The sequence below is a fragment of the Aphelocoma coerulescens genome, chromosome 1A (genome assembly GCF_041296385.1).
Source record: "Aphelocoma coerulescens isolate FSJ_1873_10779 chromosome 1A, UR_Acoe_1.0, whole genome shotgun sequence".
Taxonomy (NCBI): Eukaryota; Metazoa; Chordata; class Aves; order Passeriformes; family Corvidae; genus Aphelocoma; species Aphelocoma coerulescens.
In genome coordinates, this window is record NC_091014.1 from 74523838 (window position 1) to 74546054 (window position 22217).

The 22217-nt window shown below is 39.9% G+C and overlaps 1 protein-coding gene across 3 annotated transcripts in view; it reads right to left on the reverse strand.

The window, feature by feature from the left end:
- Window positions 1-8357: 8357 nt before the first annotated feature.
- BCAT1 (branched chain amino acid transaminase 1) overlaps window positions 8358-22217 on the reverse strand; it is a 60740-nt gene continuing 46880 nt past the window's right edge. For all 3 annotated transcript variants that reach the window (XM_069003508.1, XM_069003509.1, XM_069003510.1), the window contains 3 exons: window positions 20950-21090; window positions 19724-19798; window positions 8358-15678 (listed from right to left, as the gene is read on the reverse strand). In XM_069003508.1, the coding sequence (XP_068859609.1) occupies window positions 15637-15678; window positions 19724-19798; window positions 20950-21090 (258 nt within the window). In that variant the 3' untranslated portion in view covers window positions 8358-15636. The remainder of the gene's footprint in view (window positions 15679-19723; window positions 19799-20949; window positions 21091-22217) is intronic.

A 22217-nucleotide genomic window follows, 5' to 3' on the forward strand; every position in this document is an offset into this window, starting at 1 on the left:
CTTAGGCAGGATCCCCAGTGGGATGAAGAGACACTGAAGCAGACAAATATATTCCTGACAGGACACCTACACATTGACTCAGCTCTGACACACGGTAGGTACAACATTACAGAGACACGTGGCCAATCCATCACCTCCCTGGCAGACAAGCACAGAGGGTTCAGGAGCAGCAACCCCACCCTGTGTCTGCCTAGGGTATCCTCCCACCAGGAGAATTTCACTGAACAGACCATCGTAAAGGCTGAATTTGGCTGAAATTCAAACAGCAAAGGATTAAAAATTACTTTGTTATGAATATGAATACTGCTGGTAATAATCTGGGGAGTAGTAATGAAAAAATAGAGACTGTGGTGTAAGAAACTAAACTTACAAGGCAGCACTCATGGGATTAAGATGATGATGGTTGTGGTCCACTCTTAGGTAGACTATCCCAAATGCTCCCCTTTGTACATTATTTCAGTATAAGAGGAATTTTATTTCGGTTTTTGTTTGGTTTGGAAGAAACATAGTACTAAAGCTTTTAAATAAGTACAAAATTAATTAATACTGTTGTGTTTCTTGGCAGGACTAATATAGAAGGTTTCATGTTGAAATACACTACCTCTGTTCTCTGTATTTGGTTTAGCCTTTTTTTTTTTAAGAGGACAGGGTGCTGGATGGCAGGGGACAGAGAGGATATTTTTTTGTTTGGAGGGTTGACCTATTTTTTTTCCTACACCACATTAAAAGCTGGGAAGGTAACCAAAACAAGATCCAACTTCCCCGCCTATCAGCGAAATTCTCGTATCAGACAAATAAGTGGTTATGGGTTAAAGCAAAAATGGTTACAAATTACCTTCTGGAGAGGTACTCCAATCTGCTCCAAAAAGTAAGGTGGTAGAAGCAGTTACGGATGAAGGAAGGATATTCTAGTTTAAAACAAATCATAGTACATTACAAAAGCTCTGCAAAGCCTGTTCTAGCTCACACAAGCTCCCAGGGCTGTCAAGAAAACACCAAAGACCCGAGTCGCCTGGGATCAGTAAGTTTAAAGGCAATCTGTTCTTCCTGAGCTATGAGAGTCCTGTGAGACTAGGACTCCGTTCCAAACTTCTGCTAACAGCAATGCCAGCTAGGAGCATGGTGAATTGTGATTTCCCCAGCATAGCTGTGCCAACCGAAGCCCCAAATGACTCCGTTGTTCTAGCAAAAAAAAATGTGCTTTTCCTTGTACAACTTTTCCTGTGCAGGGCTTGGCCAGGTATAGTTTTACTGTATAAACACCAAATGCAGTTTCACTGGCAGATCTGCAGCCGTCTGTCTGCACTGATGAAATGCCCCTAAGCACAGGCACAAGAGCACAGTATGTCACACTTTGGTTGTAAGCAGAGATGAAGGTTGATTATGTACAGCAGGTCTAAAAATCCATTGCTCCCTCACAGAGGCTTTGCTGTTCTCTTTGCGGTGTTGTGTTTACTCAGAGGGAGCTGTTGTGAACTGAAAATATGCAAGGTTATTTTGTTTTTCTTTTGTGCATGGAAAACAACACTTCTTGCATTCCCTACAATTTCTAGGGGAGGGGAGAACTACGCACAGCCCTCGATGGATGTCTTTCTTCTTGTAGGAAGAAAGAGCCAAGCAGGCGTCTCAAGTTAAAAGAATAATTTGCTTAGAATTGCGATGAAGAACCTAGAGTCATTCTGCCTGTGGAAATCAGAGGGGTCACAACCTGATTGCTGGAGACAAGGCAGGTTTTAGGCGCAAGATAAACGAAGAAAAGTTGGGAGTTCAGTGTTTGATCAGGGAACAAATGTTCCTGCAGTTCAGGCATTTGAAAATCGCATTAACCTGGAAAAGCAAAAGCAGGAACAAGATACAGACATGAACGTAATAGATACTGACTGCAGTGGCTCCAGGGCAGATGCCAGCTCTTACTTCTGCAGTGGAGGTCATGGAAGAACCTTTTTGGTTCTGTTTTCTTTTCCCTTTTTCTTTCAAACCAGCATTATATCATATGTTTAACCAGAAAAAAATAGTTCATTTGTGAGCAGGAAGGAAGAGGCCAAACATGGGTCTTACTCTGTGTGTCTCAGCCACTTTACCACATCTTGTACTCCCCAAGATTATCTGGTCATTTAAACACTTGTGGTGACACATAAAGGAGCAAGAAGGCAGCTGTACAATAACCTCCTTGTGGAGGGGACTTTGCTGCAGGCACAGTGAGCAGAGCCAGCCTGACCACATCCTCACCTGGCCAGGCAAGAGGCCACAATGCCCAATTCTTCACTAACACACACACAGGCACCAAAGGGCTCTTGCAGTTATGAGCTCCACATGCAGCCAGGCAGTTTTGGAGCTGAAAGACTTTGGATAAGTCACTGAACTGCAGCTCAAGTCCATCTTTTCTCTCTGAAGCAATAACTAAAATGTTGTTTTTCCACAGATGGCTGCGGGGTTTCCCTGTTGTGTGGGCTTTGGTCAAGATCACAAAGGTAAACACAGTAAATGCTTCAAGTCTCACCTGTGTGGGTTCTTTTACTCTGTGCTGGTTAGCGACATAAAAGAACTTTGTATTTGCAAAACAGCTGGTCCTCAATTAGGAAAACTGCATATGCAAAAATTATGGCCACTAGACATGCAGGCACAGAAACCTGACGTTCTGGAATAGACTCCAGAGTCCTTCTTGCAACTTGCCTTCTGCCCCTGAGGTTCAAGTTGTGTTTAGTCCCCATGCACAAAGGAGAAGGGCTTAAATTGGCCAGACACTCTTATGAAAAACATAGCACTGTGCCCAGATGCCTGATGTTGGTATAATTAATTTGCTTCTGAACACTCATAATCCCAGAAGATATCACCTGGGATTCAGAGTGGAACATTTAGGCAATGCAAACTCTTCCAAGGTTAGGTGAAAATGAGCTGGGTGTTTATTTGTTTAAACCAGAATCCATACTGTAGGCTGGCAAGGCCTGGAATTATAGAAGGTTTGGCCATGCATAAGCTTGATTTTTCTTGCATTTAAATGTCACTGTCAGCTGTAGGCAATGTTCCAGCTTGTGAAGTTTTACTGAAACTGGAAGCAATACTGAACTTGGCAGAAATGTGATTGTAGAGTTTAATTGAAAGAATAAGCCTGCTATTACAAATTAATGTGGAGAAGGCAGCCATGGTGGAATCTGTCTTCAGGTCCATATGGTCCTCCACTGCTCATTGATCATACAGCCTGTCATGCATTTACCCTCACAGGAGTCACTCTGTTTCTGGGGAGATATTACCCCCATTTTACAGCTGGAATATAGGAGCCAGGAGGGTTACCTGTCTTTCTCAAAGGCACAGAAAGGAACTGATCAAAGATAACTGGTAATCTCTTCTTCCTTTCCAGATTGCTTATAATTTTTCCCTAAAGAAAATCACTTATCTGATAAATTTATATTATGTGCTGCAGAGAAGTGCATATTATGCACACCATGAGAAGCAGTATCTTTTAAAAATAAATCATTACAAGCCATCCTGGTTTCTGCAATTTACTGTAATTGCAGTTTGATTTTCAGTGTTCCTGTGAAAGATCTCAAACTTATCATCTTATGACTGAATGAAATAGCAATTGTTAAAATATTCTTGGTTGATTACTGATGATCTGTGGGTCATAATTTTCTTTTTTCCCTGAAAAATTACTTTTCAGTTTTCATTTTTTACAATGAAAACTGTACCACTTTCTGGCTACCAGCTCTACACAAACACAAAATTATTTTTCCTGATGATATCTATTTTATCAGAGAAAAAAACAGGTTAGACAACTCTACAGCAGATGAATTTTGCCCTGAACTTCATATATAATTTGATGAGAGTCTCACTGAGTCAAACGCTGGCTCTCCTTCATGCTGCTTAAATTGTAGTAACAGATAATAAAGCCTTATTCATGCTAGTCTCTCTTTCCAGGAAAAAGTTGCCACAAAGAGGCTGTGAGGCTTGGCAGAGATATGCACGTGTTCAGAAAATAAATTTGGGGTTTTAATATGATCTTATCCTGTAAAACTGGGGGGATTTCCCTTTTGTCAAGCTGAAATTTTGCCTTATTGACATCTCTCTTAACTTCTGGGTTATCTCAGTATTAAAAACTTGTCAATATTAGACATACACAAAAATGGGGAAGTAACACAGATGTTGATTTTTTGTTGTTGTTGAAATGTGAGTGAAATGTGGAATAAGGAGACTTCCTTTGTGCCACTTGGATATACCAGCATAAGGGAATCCTTCCAGGGGACTCTGAGAGCCAAAGAGCTAACAGGTACAATCAAGCTCTAAGATTCACCCCAGTAGATGTAAAACATTGCAAGGTAGGAATTCAATAACATTTATCTCTCAAAAACAGGCAGCCATCTGACCTAAAAATGTGCTGATTGGTTATGGTCCATATGCATAATACCAGCCTCAGTTACAAGGCTTTCATGCACATATTGTTAAATAAGCCTCTGCCCAGGCTGGCAGATTGCAGTCTGGATTCCCTTAAGTAAAAAATTAATATATAAATTGTGCTTTGCCTCTTTAGGAAGTCATACTGCACAAGGAAAAAGGTGCAGCATTTGGGGGTCTCACTAGATTCCTTCCATGACACCAAAAATACAGGTAATCAGGTAATACCGTGTCTTCAACTTGTTTATTTGTTCAAAAGCCTTATTTCAGGAGTGTGATGGGACCAAAAGCCAGAGGTTCCTCAGTCAGAATTCTTCCAGTGCGCTATGCAAGCAAAGCCTACATTCCCAAAACTGTGTGGCTTTGCTCCTTCAGAAAAACAGGCACAACACCAACTTTCTTTGCTTCCCACCTTAACACACACAGAGGCTACAAACTCAGCAGTCTGAGAAGTCCTTGGCACAGCCACTGAGAAATCTGCAGAGCTTTGGATTAGTGACTCACCTGACAGCAGCTATTAGCACTTCCCAGCCTAACACAGGCACCGATGACGAAAATAGTGCAAAGGGAAATGTTATTTCTCCTAGCAAGGCAATGTGTCTTGGATAACCAACTCTTGTTCTCGGCTTCACAAGCCAAATAATGACTTTGCAAGTGGAACTGTGTGGCGATTGCTGCCACCTGACGGCAAAGCAAACATCTTGATTACAACAGAGGACAGGTGGGATCTGTCCCCACTGCTGAGTGACTGACCCATTCCTTCAAAAGGAGACCCGTCCATGGAAAAGTGATTGGCAGCTGGAATTAGGGAGGATTTCTAACCTTGAGCTTAGATCAGGCTCAACTGCTTTTTCCTCAAGAGCCATAAAAATATTCTACCTGCAAAAGGAGGGAGTAGCAAAGGGTACCTGCGCTATGAGTTATGCGTAGAGGTGGGTGTTTGCAGGAGAGCACTTTCAAGACAGGAATATAAACAACTGACAAACTTCTCATATTTTATGTTCTTTGCATGTTACAAGGATAGATTCTGCAGTGGAGGATGGGAATGATACGAAGTTTATAAGCATTTAAAAGCAATGTGAATCTTAGCTAGTAGGATCCAGAGCAATAGGATGGTCAGAACCCCATCCCTAGAGGTAAGAAATCCTACGGCAGCAGGCTGATCTGTGACATTTTTCTGCAAACTTTAAAGCACTAAGGTTTCCTAAATAGGTGGGTGTATTTTCCACTGTCTTTACTCTAGTCAGTTTTCAGACATGCCCTCATGATGAAGATACAAAACCTTCAGAAGGTCCTTTCTTATCCAACCTGGGCCTTCACAGTAAACCAAATATTATAGACTTCATTGAGGCACAAGGCTTGTACGAGCTAAAGGAAGGTTAAAAAAAAAGTTAACCCAGAATTCAGCAATGACTTAAGCAAGGTCTGGTGCATAAAATTTAAGAGCCATAATAAAAGTGGCAAACACCTGGGAGATACTCAAATCCTGACGTTTCACAGGGGCTGATTCCTTAACTGGCTTCAGTTCCTTGCAAGTGCTGCTGTAGGTAAGAGAGCAGCCCTGCTCTTCCTATGCATGGCATCTGGGCATGTGCTTTTGCCTTCCTGTGGCCAAGCAGGGATCTGGTCACGCTGCAACTGGTATAGTGCCAGCAGTGCCACAAAGGGGAGGTCGGGGATAGGGCAGCTGGAAAGGAGTGGAGCCATTCTCTTCATCACACTCAGAGCATAGAAGTCACCTCAAGTTAGGTTCTGAGCTAATACCAGCTGTAGTCTCTGATGAAACTGGTATTTCCACTGGCTCTGCTTGGTGATGTACTATGTCAATGTCACCTAAAAGGCAGCTAAGTCAAAGTCTGTTTTCAGGCTGTGGTGTGGTACATTAGATGAATTTCAACCCTGTCAAAATAAGGTCAGAACTGCCCTGGTTGCTTTACAGGGGATGGTGTTTCTGGTAGTGGCAGCCTCCCAGCCCATATTTAATTTGTATATCTATATAGGACAGATATAAAATCAACTCCCTCACACATAACAATCCTGCAAAGGACACAATTCCAGATCATGCCTTAGCTGTACCTGCACAGGCCCCACTTAGACCACAGCTTTGCCTGCATCTGCCTTTGGGCAGACCCTGAAGGTTCCCTGAATACTTGCTGTGTACTGAGGATGGCTGGTCTGCTCCTGAGCATTTGCAGAATGCCCACCCAGCAAATCAGTACTGACTTAATCAGCTTTTTCTTTGAAAGGCTATGTCTTGTAGGCTGTGAATATGCACATGTGCCTTACAGAAGTAACTGTTAAGACAACTTAAAATACTATATTACTTATGTTGTGTCAAAATTTAAAATTTTGGTGTACTTTACAGTCCGTGGTTAGAACTCACCCATTTGAAATATTTTGTTGTGTGTGTTTCTGCTTCAGGTAGGTATTTAACTATTTATCTCACAAATACTCAGTTTGGTTAGGACACACCTTCCATGTTCCTGTATTTTCTTTTACAAGTTCATTATTGGAGAAGCATCCAGAACAACAAAGGTGGTATACAGAAAATTTTGCCCTTCTTGGCCAACAGGGTAATTCATTAGCAGCTGTTAAAATCACCACTGTGATGCCACAATATGAGAACACTGAGCAAAATTAAAGGGAGAAGAACAGCTTAAATTCAACACTTTTGTTGATATGCTCTCAAAACCGGCACTTCTAATTCTAATTCTGACTGCCTATACTGGAATCCCAAAATTTGTTTTCATGCCTTCTTTATATGAACACAGTGCAGGTTATTTGCTTTCTGCTCCGCCCTCTCACTGTATTATTTTAAAACAGTGGGTTTGGGGTTTTTTTGGTCACATCAGCTTTACAAGAGTTTGTACCCTGGATCAAAGTCCGCAGAATTGGTACTCTACAGCCCCAACAACACAGTGCCAGTGGTGTTACTGCAAGTGCTTTATTGGACAAAGCTATTGCCAGCTACTGAGATGTTTCAAACGGGAGGAAAAACAAAAAGTCTTTTGAAATTTTGCTAAAAGGCACAGGTCTGTCTCTGAAGCCCAGTCAGCACCTTGTATGATCAGTCCTCAACTTACTACTACTTGGGATAAGTGAGTTTTGAAAGCTGGAGCTCAAGCTAGAGTTATGATTAAGAAAGATTCCCTGAGGATGAAAGGGGGAGAGGCCAAAACACAGGAAAAAAGTCAGATCCTGACATATTAGGTTCATTCTCCTAGCAGTAATTAATAACTCTTAGTACTTACCTAGCTAAAGCTTCTTTAAAGTGTCCTGTACCCATGCCAGCTTTCTCTGAAGTCACTGAGAACCACACCAAGTGGAAAATGTACCCTTATGTTTACTTTACCACAGCATGGATCAGTACTACCTTTAATCACAGTATTCCCTGCACTGCAAAGGGGGAATACATGAAGTTTTTTAGTAAATATAGCCACCACACATGGCAAATGTCAAGATTTTAATGACACTCACTTTCAGTACTTTCCATCTTCAAAAGGCTTCCCACTGGTTGACATACTTTGGAGAAATGACTGTTCAAAAATGCCCTGTGAAGTAAGTGCTCCAAGTATAAAGCCGTTTTCTGGCATTCTCTCCCTTGACTTCATCACCCACAAACCCTTAGAATGGGAGCTGTATTCAATCACTGCTACACAGTCCTGGCACATTAAAAACTGTTTCATGACTACATGGTTAGCAGGTAGGTACTTTTGCTGCTTAATTTGTCCAGCATTTTACTGTAAGTGAGATAACTGGCTCAGCCTCCGGGCTTGGCAGGGTAGGTGCATGTCTGCCACTTGAGTCTTGCTTTGCTGTTCTTACATGCCACACTTCATCCAGGAGCTTTTTTTTTTCTTTTAATCCAGCCTTCAAGAATTTATTTCATAGCAGCTCCCATCTATGGGATCATTACACTTAGTTAACTGTATTCAACACTGATGATTTCATAACACGCCACAAACAGGTGCCAATTAAATTTCTTTATTGGAGACAGAAACATTGCATAATTACAGATTTGATGAGGAAAACTGCAAAGAGTATAGACTGTTTCTACTGCCAGCAAAATACAGCTCTTACAGGATTTATAGACATACAAATACAGTGCTTCTTTCATGCCAGATGGTCAGTACGTAACAATGCCATTAGGAGCGCTTAATTGTGCTTCTACAAAACCTTTAGAGAAGAATGAGGTAGAGTTTCCTTTAGTTTATCCAGTACTTTTTCACACATGTGTCCTTTACTGCTTTTATATACTTCAGATTCTTGTAAAATACCCAGTTAACTTTCAACATTTGAGAAAACAGAGACCCTTCAGAGGTGTTTACTTCTCTCTCTGTAAGTTGCTAATTTCCCACTGCTTATGTGCTAAAATTTCAGTAACTACTACTGCACCCTTCTAAACGCCTCAAAGGTCAAGTAGATCAGGACTTCTGGCTTTCCAAATTTCTGCCTCGACAGAAACTGTCTGTATATAGCTTCAGATAAAACTCTCACTTGTCTCCATTATGGCAAAGAACCTTTTACATTTTGTCACCCAGTGGCCAAGGTGAGTCTAAGCCGTCTCCCTGGGAGATGAAGGGAATAGATCCACTCTTTGTGAACATCCTTGACGATGAAATAGTGTTAACGATGTGTTTGCCTCCTACTTGCAGTTCTAGTCAACCACCGGGCTTAATACAAATTATGGAAGAGAATACAGCAGTGACCTGTTAGACGGTACAGAGCATTACCTGTTTGACCAAATATTCCACCATTTTACAACATATAAAGTATGTTGCAGGTTCCAGTTAAGATACAGGGGCCCAAGTTACGAAAATGTAGGCTCAGATGTAGGTATTTAAGCAACTGAGTAAGAGCATTCTTAAATATCAACACCAATCTCTGATCCTGCTAGACTTTTGGTGTACCTGGGTATCTCTCAGTTGGACTGAACAAGAATGGCAATGATGTTCTTCTGACTTCCTGCCCTCACTGACCTGATGGGTATTTTTACTCTTGCTCCTGGCATGCTGTTCTGGCCACAGCAGACTTCACTTACTGCTCTGGTGTTTGCTGCAAGCATTTAGTCCTTATTAGAAGTACAAGTAGGGTGCAGTTATTTCACCTGAAGTGATCACGATTCTAGTGGCAACTGAATCATAGTGAACAGGGGATTTGGCATACAGAAAGGTGATTACATAAAGAATAAGAATGTTTGCTTTCTTCCTATAAGCTACTGAAATATGATAGTGTAAGATAATAGTTCAGCAACACTGTACCAGAATTCTAAAATGAAAAACAAAAGTTTTATAAAAAGGTGCAAAGTTTAAAAGATCCCATGTTCATACCTTGATCACTTTGATCATACAATGAAAGAAAATCTGTTTCTGCAAGACAGTACCGCTTGAGATAAGCTTCTGAGCTCCTCCACCTCTCCCTGACATGACTGCTCTAAGCCTGACAGAATCAAGAACTACACAGTTAGTGTTAAGAGAGACAGCTCTTAGAAACTTCCCCAACTCCTGCTTAGAAAAACAAGCAATAAGCTTATTTTATCAACTATTCCCTGCATTTTACCTGTTTGGTAAAAACCAAAAATGGCCAGTGTTGGTAAACCACTTGGAACACTAGTCAAATACTTCCACAAAGTTGTCTTCTCTGTTTCTGCCTTAACTTTACCCAGAGATATTTTAAAGGCTTAAAATTCTATATCAAGGTCTTAAATCCTCCTTAAGATCTTCCCACGAACATGAATTTTAAGAGACTTTTCTTTTTTAAAAGCACGGCATGAAAATGCAGGATTGTGGTTAAAATCAGACATGATAAATTAAGTTTTAAGATAAGCAAAGAGTATAAATTCATGTTCAGAGAGAGCCATGCTGTTACTACTGGTAAATAGAACTACCATTATTTTTAGTATATTTGGGTGTGGTTAACCTTGCTAGAGTGATTAATGAGACTTCTCTTTATCTGAGCTACTAATTCCAAAACTTAATTCCAAATCTATTGACTAACCTTACTTCAAATCTATTTACTACTTTAATGCAGCATTGTTCCTCATCTTCTAAGTCCTAATATACCTGACTGTTCTAGCTCAAGGTAATGCCAGGTTAGTTTTGTTTACAGAGCTGGGGATATATCTGCCAAGTGTACTATAGATGGCACTCAGATTTTGCACAGTCAGAGAAAATATCCTGGAATTCCTACTAATAAACATCATGCTCAAAGCAAGGCATGGACAGGAGGACTGCTACAACAGTATTTTTCACCAATGCAATGCCAGTATTCTCTTTTGTTCTTATGGCTAAAAATACAAATAACTCATTAAGAAGCTTCTTAGCTTACATGATTTAGGACCTATGAATTATCTTTCCAAATCTTAAACACAGAGAAAAAATACAGTAAAACATAGGTCTTTCACACTTCCAAATTGGTAAGCACTGCAGCTCAGCAAATTTTTGGTCAAGATTGATGAAGAGGTCTGTCTCAGCGCTACATGACCAAGTGCACCTCTAAAATAGTCCCATGCTTTACATTGAGAGGTGTCATGATTCCTTCAAGCATCACTTTTTAATAGGATAGCCCAGTTTGAGGTGAATTCTCTTGTCAAGATCATTCTGTATTCTGATGTTTTTATTTCTGAACTACATATGTTACACATTTATGGGTTTACGCAGCAAACCCTGAATGTATTTCTCATTTGAATAACATTTTTCTCTGCATAATCAAGTTAGTCTATTCTAATGTAATGCCTGAAATACTGGACTTTATATGGCATCTTTCTTGTTCCTTAAAAAGCTTTTTCTGGAAAGCTTAACTTGATCTGTAATAAAATAAGGTTTTATCCAAAAGTTTGGATTAGAGTTAAAAGTGGTGTAAGTGGTAGTACTGCTACTCTGCACTTACAAAGAGTTTAGATAACTTATCCAGTCATTGGCAGTCTGTTCAGGGATTACCTGTTCCAGTGGTAAAGCACAAGTCTGATCCCTCAAAACCCGGAATATGAAAAAAACCTACTGGTTTTGTTTTTGTTTTTAACTTTTACTACTGCTAAAAGCAAGAAGGATGGAAATTTGCTTAAATAGTCACTTTTAAATACGAGACAACAATAGAAGGCTGGGGGAAAAGGGGTTCAAGTCTGTGTGAAAGGGAGAGAAAGACAACAAAGAACAGCTCTCTCAGGGCATGCTCAGCCATCATTACAGCTGCCACTCTCAGGATATCAGCTTGCCACCAGAACATTAAAATTTACCCTCAGTAGGGTGGATCCCATGCAGAGAAAGACATTGTACCATAGTCTGCCAGGCTGTGCCACCATCCTTGTACATCTTTGTATTCTATTCCATAGCAAGGCACAATGAACAGACAGTTCACACTCAGAAATCTGCTGGGATTATGCAGATTGTTTTGGAGAGGCCATTGAATTCAAGAGGGTTCCTCCTTTAATTAAGCAGCTCTGAGATCAGTCTCAGCTGTTTTTCTGTCTACCTCTTGGAAGACAGACATTTCAAATAACTTGCACTCCAAATGACTTTCAAGTATCATTTTTCCAAATTACCATTTTTCATGCCTGAGGATAAATAATATAAAATAAGTATACAGGAAAGGATCTATGGTATCTCTATGTTGAATCAGGCAAACCCAAACAAGAGGTCATGTACAAAGAGGAGTGGCTGATAACTGCTTTTTGGCTTGAAAGAGTTGAACAGGTGTAAACAACAGCTGGGTAGAGAGATCCCACTACCTTGCTTTTGTCTTATCAGACTTCTCTTCTATATCCCAGAAAAATAATGTTTGCTTTGCACTGCTAGGGACTGAACAGATTATCTACCCTAGGAACCTTTATTAGCATCCTCACCTGGGTCTGTCCTTGTAAATTCTCAGCGAATTTGCCCTCACTGCAGTTAACAATCTGGTTAAGTAATGCCAATTGCTGAAGCCATAAATCTTGGCACCAGGACAGCTTGTGTGAAATGCCAATTTCATGAAAATTCTGTTATTTGAAGGATTTTTTTCCTAGGCATGGATCATGCTAACCAAACTGAAAATTAAGGACATGCTCAATACTGAAAATAATAATCAAAAGAATGAAGGGGAGAAGAAAGAACATATGAAAATTAGATTTCATTATTATCATTTTAAAGTACCAGTGTTTGTAAAACATAAGCATGTGAAAGGCTGAATCTCATTTGATCAACCCAATTAAACATTAAATAATTGCAGCCAATTATGCAAATACCACACAACAATATTAATTTGTTGATCTTTTTTGAACAGTTTCAAATTCTCCTAATGTTAGACTATCTTATGTCTTAAATGATCAATTACCAGAACCATAACTAAGTGATGAAGAATGGATAATTGCCTAGTTATGATGTACCATACTCTTTCTATGTAAATCTGTTGCAATTAAACAAATAGGGCACATGGAGAAAAGATGTGCAGATGTTCTTTTACAATCTGTTATTAGCTCAGGGAATACCACAGTTCCCTCCTAAATTTTACAAGCGAAAACAAGGAGAATGCAATATCAAATACTGATTGTTATTTACACATATTATTTCTTTCCTTTGGTTAACGGGATAGAATGCAGTGCCAGAATTCAGACTAGGACAGCATTCAACATCAGAAGAATTCCCTGTGCTATACTGACCTGTCAGCTCTCTTACTTAGGTTTCAAAGTTTAAAATCTATAACCTATTGCCCTGGATTCCACTTGGAAACAAGCACAGCTTTGAGTTGACAGAGTAAGGCAATTAACCAAGGTATTAAAGACAACAATTAACATACACACACTCCACGTTTTCATTCTTCCCTGCAAGAAAAGACCACTCATTTCTGTGGGTCATTCCACTATCAATTCTCCTCATTTTGAGGTCTCCGTGAGCAAAAAAAAAGAGAGGTGTCCCTCTGGTCAGTGTGGGAAACAGTGCAAAGCACAACAAATGAAACCACCTGGTTTCTTCATGTTAAATGACTTGCAACCAATTTAAGAAGAGTTTTATGCAACTTTCAGGTTTACATTTCAGTAAAATAATTCTTCTAACTGGTCCTTATTCATTCTGCCTAGTGAATAGATTACTGCTGGTATACTGAGGCCTTCATGGGGATTTTCGATATACGGTATCACATATCAACTCCATCAAAGCTGAGATGTTAAGGTATTGCACAACCACTCTGCCACACATCTGAAGTTAGATATTTTCACTTTTCCTTTTGCTGCTAAATCAAAGATGAACTTAAGGGAAAGATTAGATAGTTCAGTACCAGTAAGCCACATATGGTTGCTCATTACATAATCTTTAGACAGCTCCATGCCACACTCTGGTTAAAGGCACTCTAATTTCGATACTGGTCTTGTTGGATAAAACTCTCTACCCCATGCTGCATCTTGACATATTCCCCATGTTAATTTTTCCACCCATCTAATGAAATAAAAGGAAAGACTACCAGCAGCTTGTAACACATAGTAAGATACTGAACAAAGAACCGCACATGATACAGATTCAAATGGTCACAACACTATGGCTACTGTAAGTGAAACAACATTTTGTGCTTGAAGCTGTAGTCTAAAGAAAAAAAAATCCATCAATTTTAACAATAGTTACATTGTCAGAGAGAACCTTCAACTGTTCTTCATTAAAAGATCAGATTGGACTGCAGTTAAAGACAGGAAAAGTCATGATCTGAGGGAGCAAAAGAAAGTGATGGCTAAGGAGGGATCTTCAAAATGTGACCAAAAATGAACAGGAAGCCATAAGGCTGCTCTTTAACAGCTGCATAAGGCATGGATGGTCCATTAGAAATTATACTTTCCTTTTAAAACTATGTTAACACATGCCAGTAACTACGAAGGACTTAGAAAGCATGGGAGAGATACTGTTGGTCTTAAAAAAATTAAAGTGCTAAATTTTTCCCTTAATATTGGTGCATCTCTACTGCAAACTAGAACAATAAATGTTTCACTTTTACTTCTTATAGGACTCCAATAAAGTGTCAATAAAGTTCCACTAGTTTTATACTGAAGTAGCACTTTGGAACATTGATACAGAATATGGTTATCCTTTTTGGCAAGAGGTATCTTAAAGCTGTTCAGCAAAGCTGTGTGCAGAAGGAGAAAGCTAATAAATATTACAGAATGATCGTTAGTGAGCATTTGCAGAACGAACTTCCCCAGCTATGGGCTACATGCTCTGTCTTGCTTCCAAAGCATCAAGACTGCATGTGAGAAAGCAGCATTATATGAATTATCTGCTTAACCAGAATGAAATAAGGGTTTGAATGAAATCTCTTTCCTTCTAGACATTTTCTGTTGACAACATTGCTTGTTCCTTAACAGGAAGGCCCTTCTACAGCACACGTGTCAGTGGAGGCTGGATACAGCAAGTACGTGAAAGGGACAAGAAAAACATTTTGCTGACTTAAATTATGTGAGTGGATGATGAAAGAAATTCCTCAATCCAAAGTTTTGGTTGCTGTGAAGAATGGTTCAATTTTCGCAGCCAGAGTTGTCTAATCTCATTTTCTAGACACTCACCTGGAAGGCAACACTGTGTCTGCAGAACCCAGCTCTGTGCTAGGCCAAAAGGGAATTTTTGTCTCAGCAGGGTCTGACCCAGCCTTTTAAATCATGTCTAGAAGGATGTACTCAACTATTAGAGAGCTATGCACTGCCCAGGCAGCCACTGCACATCCCCATGGACTATCTTACAGGCTAGACTGACTCAGAGAATTTTGGGCTAAAGGCCAGAGTTATTGGACAGAGTATGAGGGCATCTACCAGGCTATGCAAACTCAGGAATCTCCCATACAAGCAGAGTATGAAAGGAAGGAGTGTATGGCTAAACCTATTTGTTTCCCAACCACAGAGCAAAAGGCAGAATAATGTCAACAGAACCCTGTGGGCAGCTAACAGGCAACAACACCCTCATGTGACACATGTTCTGCTGATGGTGGCAGTAAACAAACCAAACTGAAGAGCAGTTGAAGAGCATTTTACAAGTTATCAGACTGTATATAAGGAGGCACTAAGAAAACCATTAGGAAAGTTCTATTGCTAACATTTAGCACCTCTACCAAGAAGACAGGCTTCTACCAACAGGATTACAGTAGAAATCAAAATGATTGTGTTCATATTTGCCAGATTGTGGAAACAATCATCCTGGGGAGCAAATTGATACTGAGACTATGCTACGCACTGGCAGCTACAGAAGTTGTCATTATTCAGATGTCAGGTCTGTCTGCAGGGTCTGGACTCTGCCACCTTCATGACACCAGCACTGCCCAATCGCTGTCTTCTCTTCCATACTGAAACAAAGCAAAAAATGGAGTTTAAGAATAAAAGTTAAAAGAACCAGTGTATGTTTATGATAACTTCTTAGATCTATCCTCAAAAACATTCATATCCATTGCTCTGAGAGTAGTTTACATTATTTCTTAAGCCATTGCTTCTGTCTTTGATTTGGCACAGCCTAAAGATAGCTTGCTTTATCCATATTACAATAGGTGGTTTAGGAAGGGGCAATGCTGATACTCATTACAGACGACACAGAACAGTCCTGCTTCACTTCCACCAGTTTAATGCAGTTACTCCCTGAGGCCTGCTCACTAATTCACTCATAAGTATGCCCCTGCTCAAGCTCCAATAAACAAACACATTTCATTTTATTTCTTTTTATTGTCAAGGTGGCTTTTTATTAAAACATTCTGATTGAATGTGAAATAAAACCATCACAAATCCCACAGAGTACAATTAGGGAGAATTGTAATCCAAAATAAAACAAGTTGTCTTTCTGTATACAAACGAATGAGATCAACAAGCAGAAATGAAGGCAACCCATGGCATGCAGCCATATCCCTTCCAGGGGAGGATATAGCCCCAAGGCAGCACTTTTGATTGCTAGACTGGTTCCATGTTCTAAAGCTCTCTCACCAGTCCTGTAAACAATGCTCCATATAGACCCCAAAACACACACAGGGCTCAAGAAGGTAAATAATTCAGAGGTGGAGAGACAGCAGCAGATGGGAGTAGGGAGTCCTTTCCCTGATAGCGTTATGTTCAGGGAGCTTGAAAACACTTTCTCAATCATGAGATGAAGACTGATTTTAGAAGCTCTATGTAGGCTAAAAAGATCACCTAATTTCTCCACAGAGGAGAAGAGGAAGTTCCTCTGTACAGGTTCTGCACCAGCAGGAAAAGAGATAACAGATCACTAAAAGCAGGGAAAAGACAACAGCTCCAAATCAGGATGAGCCAGAAGAAACACACTTCTAGATCCACAAAGGAATGGTGCTCAGTGTGCTTGTGTTTTACTCTTTAGCAGGCAAGGCCTCTAACTGACCTTCACAAGCATCACATCTACTTTTCCTTTTTATTACTAATTCTGCTGTTCCTATTCTGCAGCTGCAGTTATTCGTAAATTTTGCTATCTTTAGGCAGTAGTATCATCTAATGTTCTGATACAGAAATTGTTTCAAGGACCAGTCTGAGTTGCCATTTGACTACAGTTTGCATCTGCTTCCAGAATTAAAAGGGGAATTAGGATGTGATAACTCAATGAAGATCATTTCTTTCTGCAAATAAAAGCAGATTTGGCTTCCTTTTTTAATTCTGTCAACGGCTTTGTGACCTCAGGCTAGTCAATCCCATCCCTCTTCCACTGTCAACCACCTCCAGGTCGTTCTTTGTAAAAATTAACACATACATTGTCCTTTCCTGGTTGTTTTCCACTGACCTACCCAGAGAAAGAAAAGGGGTTTGATTAAATGTCTCTTCTCTGTTGCTTTGACTGCAGTGTTTAAATGTATTTAATAACATGTAACATAAGCAATGTGTCTGACTTTCTATCCATCCCTTCAAAGTTGCACCTTAACCTATGTTTTAAAGGGCATAGTAAAAGCTTGTTTATTCTCAAAGAATGGATGCAAATCCACAGAAAAATATAAGTGGTATTTCAGTGTGAGTATTCCCAGAGAAAGAACCTCATCCCTAAATCTACTAACTCAAGCAGCTATGGAAGAGTGCACTAATTCATTCATAAGCACACCATTAATTTATATAATGTACATGCTTTAATTTGAAGTCTTTATCAGCCTTCAGTAATCACGATATCTACTCAGTGACAGGAAGGGAAGTGTGTATTGCAGTGCCACCACTGTCTCTCTCAACTGGCATGAGAAATTGAATCAGTTCTGCCCATGAGTTTCTAATTTGTCACTCCAGCTCTGGTTCCACTGAACAGCTGTTCACATCCAAAGACATCCTGTTGAACATGGCAGACTTGCAAAAGAACAATGGACAGCATGAACACAGACTTGGAAACATAATACTGAAAAAATATGAAAATAATAAAAGAAGCATGTACTGTGCACAAGGGAAGGGGTATAATGACAGTGGATATGGAGCTTGCACCTCTTGGACACAGGTTCACATGCAGGACATGGTGGTGCTGAGAATTTTTATTTTTTTACAAATTCCCATTGTTCAACATGAAATGGATACACTGCCTCAGTTCAGGCAACAGAACAGCACAGAGAGCAAAGCTGTGTTTTACTGCTATTTCCATTGCATTTTATTCTTCAAAACTGGAAGATTTTTTGGAATTAACAGCCTCAGATTGCCCAAATGATATGACATTAGTCCAATGATACTGCAGAGAGATCTTTTATTTTTTACTCCTGGTAGAGAACATAGACGATCTTGGTCAAAGATTCTCCTCTGACATTTTAAGAATACTATATAGTCCCTTTTTTGTGCTGCAGCATTGTTTTCTGTGCGACATCCTGGAGTCCTTCCAGATGAGCCCATCTCTCCACAGATAGAAAGGTGAAGAGACACAACCAGCAACCACTGATTGACTCTTATAAGGGAAGCAACCATCAGTCTCTTTAAAATCACGTTTTCAATGATTATGTGTTCTAACTCTCCTGATTTTTTTAAAGAAGGAAGAGAACCCGGAAGTAAGCATATACATAATGGTCCAGCATTTTTCCAGGAGTAACAAATTTACTCCTGGCATGTAACTGATGAACACAGACTATGTACACAGCTGAAAGGTGAAAAGGTCCATATCAACAGGCAAGTAAAGTGAAAAGGTCCAAGAAAGATACAGTGTAGTAACAATCCACACTTTTTCAGCCTCCTCCTGAGCCTTGGTCAGTGGTGGAAAAAAACGGTGATAACTCAAGAGGCAACAGGCAGGAACTGATGCCCAGGAAGTTCCACCTGAACATGAGGAAGAACTTCTTTATTGTGCAGTGACCAAGCACTGGAACAGATCATCCAGAGAGGCTGTGGAGTTTCCCTTACTGGAGATATTCCAAAACTGTCCAGGCACAGTCCTGTGCCATGTGCTCTGGGATGGCCCTGCTGGAACTGGGAGGTGGGACTAAATACCATGGTGGGCCCTTCCAGCCTGACCCATTCTGAGATTCTGTGACCAGGGAGGGGGGCATGGAAGGATGCCTCAGGGAAAAGACTGGATAAACTTGTCTTACACTACTCACTATCTCAATGGAGAAAGACACAGATCACAGGATTACCGGCAGGAAGTTTAAAATTTTAGTAGCAAATCTAAGAACGCTTTGAGCCAAAAATGTAGAATGGAAACCATCAGAATCAATTTGAAGAAATCCTGACAATACTGCCAAGCAACTGCTATCAGATCTTAAATAAAGGGGCTTCGTAAGGCCCTTGAAGGGCCAAGACCTTCTCCTATCCCCAAATCCCCCACACCATGAACTACACTAAATAAGGAAGAAAACCCAGGCAACTTAAATAAGAAGGGCCATCACCTGCTGCTCATTGACTTTACCTGAGTATTGGTTCCTATGCCCAGACATGGAGATAAAGCACAGATTCCAAACAGACATTGATATTTACCAAATGTCAGAGGACGGAACTGTTTTAAGAAGAAGAGACTGTTTGATTGGAAAGATAATGAGAAATGGAAATGGTGATCAGCTGGCTGTGCCCAGTGAGTGTTTATTGCCTCACCCATCTCTTTATTGATTAACCTGTACTCAGTTGTGATTGTGGTTAAGATGCTTCATAATCCTGTCTTTTTCCCTTAAAAAGCAACCTCTAACAACAGCATTAGATTTCACTGATAACAGCAATATCTTGCAGCTCTTATGCAGCTTCCAAGATGAATAGGGAAAAGTTATACTATACTTCATCACTATCATACTTTCTCAAGGAAAGAAAATTGGCAGAATAATCACAGCAGACAAAAGAATCTATATTATTATATAATGTCACCTATAGCATCACTACCAAAAAGATTGTTTTCCAAAGCTTTAAAATGTTCACCTTTTATTATTATATCTCATTATAGAAGAGGAAACACCTTACCTGGATATCACTTAGCTTATTCAGGAAACGGGTTGTTAACTCAGGCCCATTCTCCATTGTTGGAACATGCAAGTGCTGGCATGGAATAAAGAAGAGGGAGAAGGGGAGAGAAAGAGAATAACATGTAATAATAGCTTTACATATATACGAATACCTTACGGTTGCCAAAAATTTTAATAAATATTTATCATACTGGCCAGCCCTCCTTATGAGCAGGCAAGGGTGGTTGGTTTGGGGATTTTTGTTGGGTTTTTGGTTAGCTGGTTGTTTTTAAACAGGAGGGCATTGCTGAGCCAGTGAAAAGCTAGAGAGCTAAATTGTTATGCTATTGTTCAATAAAGGCAAATCTAAGCCTTCCAAGAGATCTGCCTGAAATGGAGGGAATATTGTGCAGGCAAGAGTAGTAATATTATATACAGTATTTCATTTCAAAGTATATTGTGTAGAAATACAACACTTATACTGACAGTACTTACCACTCGGCACCTCGATGTCTCATTATCTTAGCATCAGGTAATATCAATACATTTATTCTATTTTATTCATTCAGGAAATATCACCCAACAGACATTTATTGTACTTATGTTTAAAGGACAAAGCACAATGCTTTTATGCAGCTGCACTATCCCTAGTCCTCTGAACTAACTTTGTGCTGACTAAATAGCATCAAGTCAGCTTAACAGTCTGAATGCCTGGGGAATTCCACCTGTGCAGGAGAAATCTCCCATATGGTGAATAGTAGGTGAAAGCAGCTGTGCACTGTCTTGAAACAGCTCTTCCATCAGAGCTGGGATCCCTGCAATGAGGGGTGAAGAAGAGAGGAACTTGAGAAGGAAGGACTGCAGTGGCTCAGAAATTTGGTTCCCTGTGGAAGTCTTTTCTCTCCTCACCCTTCCCAGGTACCTTAGCAAAAAATAGTGAATAAAAGAAATGCGGAATAATGTATTTTTCTACATTTGCAAACAGGCTGGGAACTGTTTTTTTCTTTCACTTTCCCAGAACTTGAGATTTTATATTTTCAGCTATTTAAAAAAACACCAGAAGACAAGAGGAAAAGTTCCCTTCTGACAGCCAGTAACTCACTTGGGAAACAACATACTGACACTGTTCATCTCCAGGCAGTGCATCTTTTCTATCTCCCCTGGTTTTGGCTTCAGTTGCAATTGATTGTGATAAAATTCAGAAGAAAGAAGGAAAGGGGTAAAAAAAAATAGACATGTCCTTACCTTGCCCTTATATAAAATTTTAGAGATGGGACATACAACACAAGCTGTTCCAGCACCAAACATCTCCTTTACTCTGTTCTCTTCCAAAGCAGCTGTCAGGTCACTCATGGTGATGTATCGCTCAGACACTTTGAATTCTCCCTGCACAAGAAGAAGAAACCATAAGAATTGTAAAGAGTTTAAAACCATTCGTACTTTTGTTTTCTAGATTGAAACACTTCCAATAAAACTTTTAGCCTAGTGACAATAAGTCTTGACTCTGATCTTGTGATCTTTTCAAACATCCCACTATCACACAAGATAGATTTTCATCAAAGGACACCCCCCAAAGAAGCCAGTGGTTTGCCAGATAGAATGCTGATGATTAAGTGGCACTTGCCACTGTTTTGGTGCAGAATATCATTATCACATTATGGAATAACATAGAAGAATTGTTATGGGACACTGGATCTCTCTACTCACGGTCTCTAGCACATTCGAGTTTGTCCAAAAATTACTCAATTACATCAAGAGAGCCTTTGCATCCCAGTCTCAGAATTCTCCTAAGCAAGATACATTCTGTTGATTAATTTCAACTGCCAGGCCAACTATGTGATATATATTTTTAATCCCTAGTGAAATTTTCCAGTGTAGTCTGCATGCAGCTGTCACACACAAAAATTAATTGTACCGCAGGTATGAGTAAAGCCATTTGCACTGGACAGTCTAACACTGGAAGAGTTTTACCACCTACAAGAGTGAAGAATGCATAGGAATCAATTGAAGGGATGTGTTTCAAGAAAAAAAATAAACATCAGACTTTGAAATTTTCATTTCATGTATGTGTTACTCCTGTTATCCCGCTCTAAGCATTAGCCCAGCCAAATCCAGCAGACAGGATACTGGGCTTGATGAGCCTTTGGCTGTGCAGCATCCTTACCCAGGCTGCAATAAAACCTTTGAATACAGTACGGAAGAGTTTGCTGCATTTCAAGATGTGACCTAGTCCCAAGTGTTCAATAAGTTCTTGGATTGCTACACTACAGAACAGGAATGAGAAACAGACAGATGACTTCAAAACTGTGGCTGGGTAGGCTGCATGCTAGTTAGTAGAAACAAGGTTGGAAGCATGAGAACTAAATGCAGAAATAATGTGCTGATGACTGAAGTATAGCTATGGTCATGCATGGTAATTCTTTGTTTCCTTGCTTTGAGTTGCTGGTACCAGTGGATTTAATTACAATTTTCATGTTAAATACTATACGGAGCTACTTTAACAAGCTTGGTAT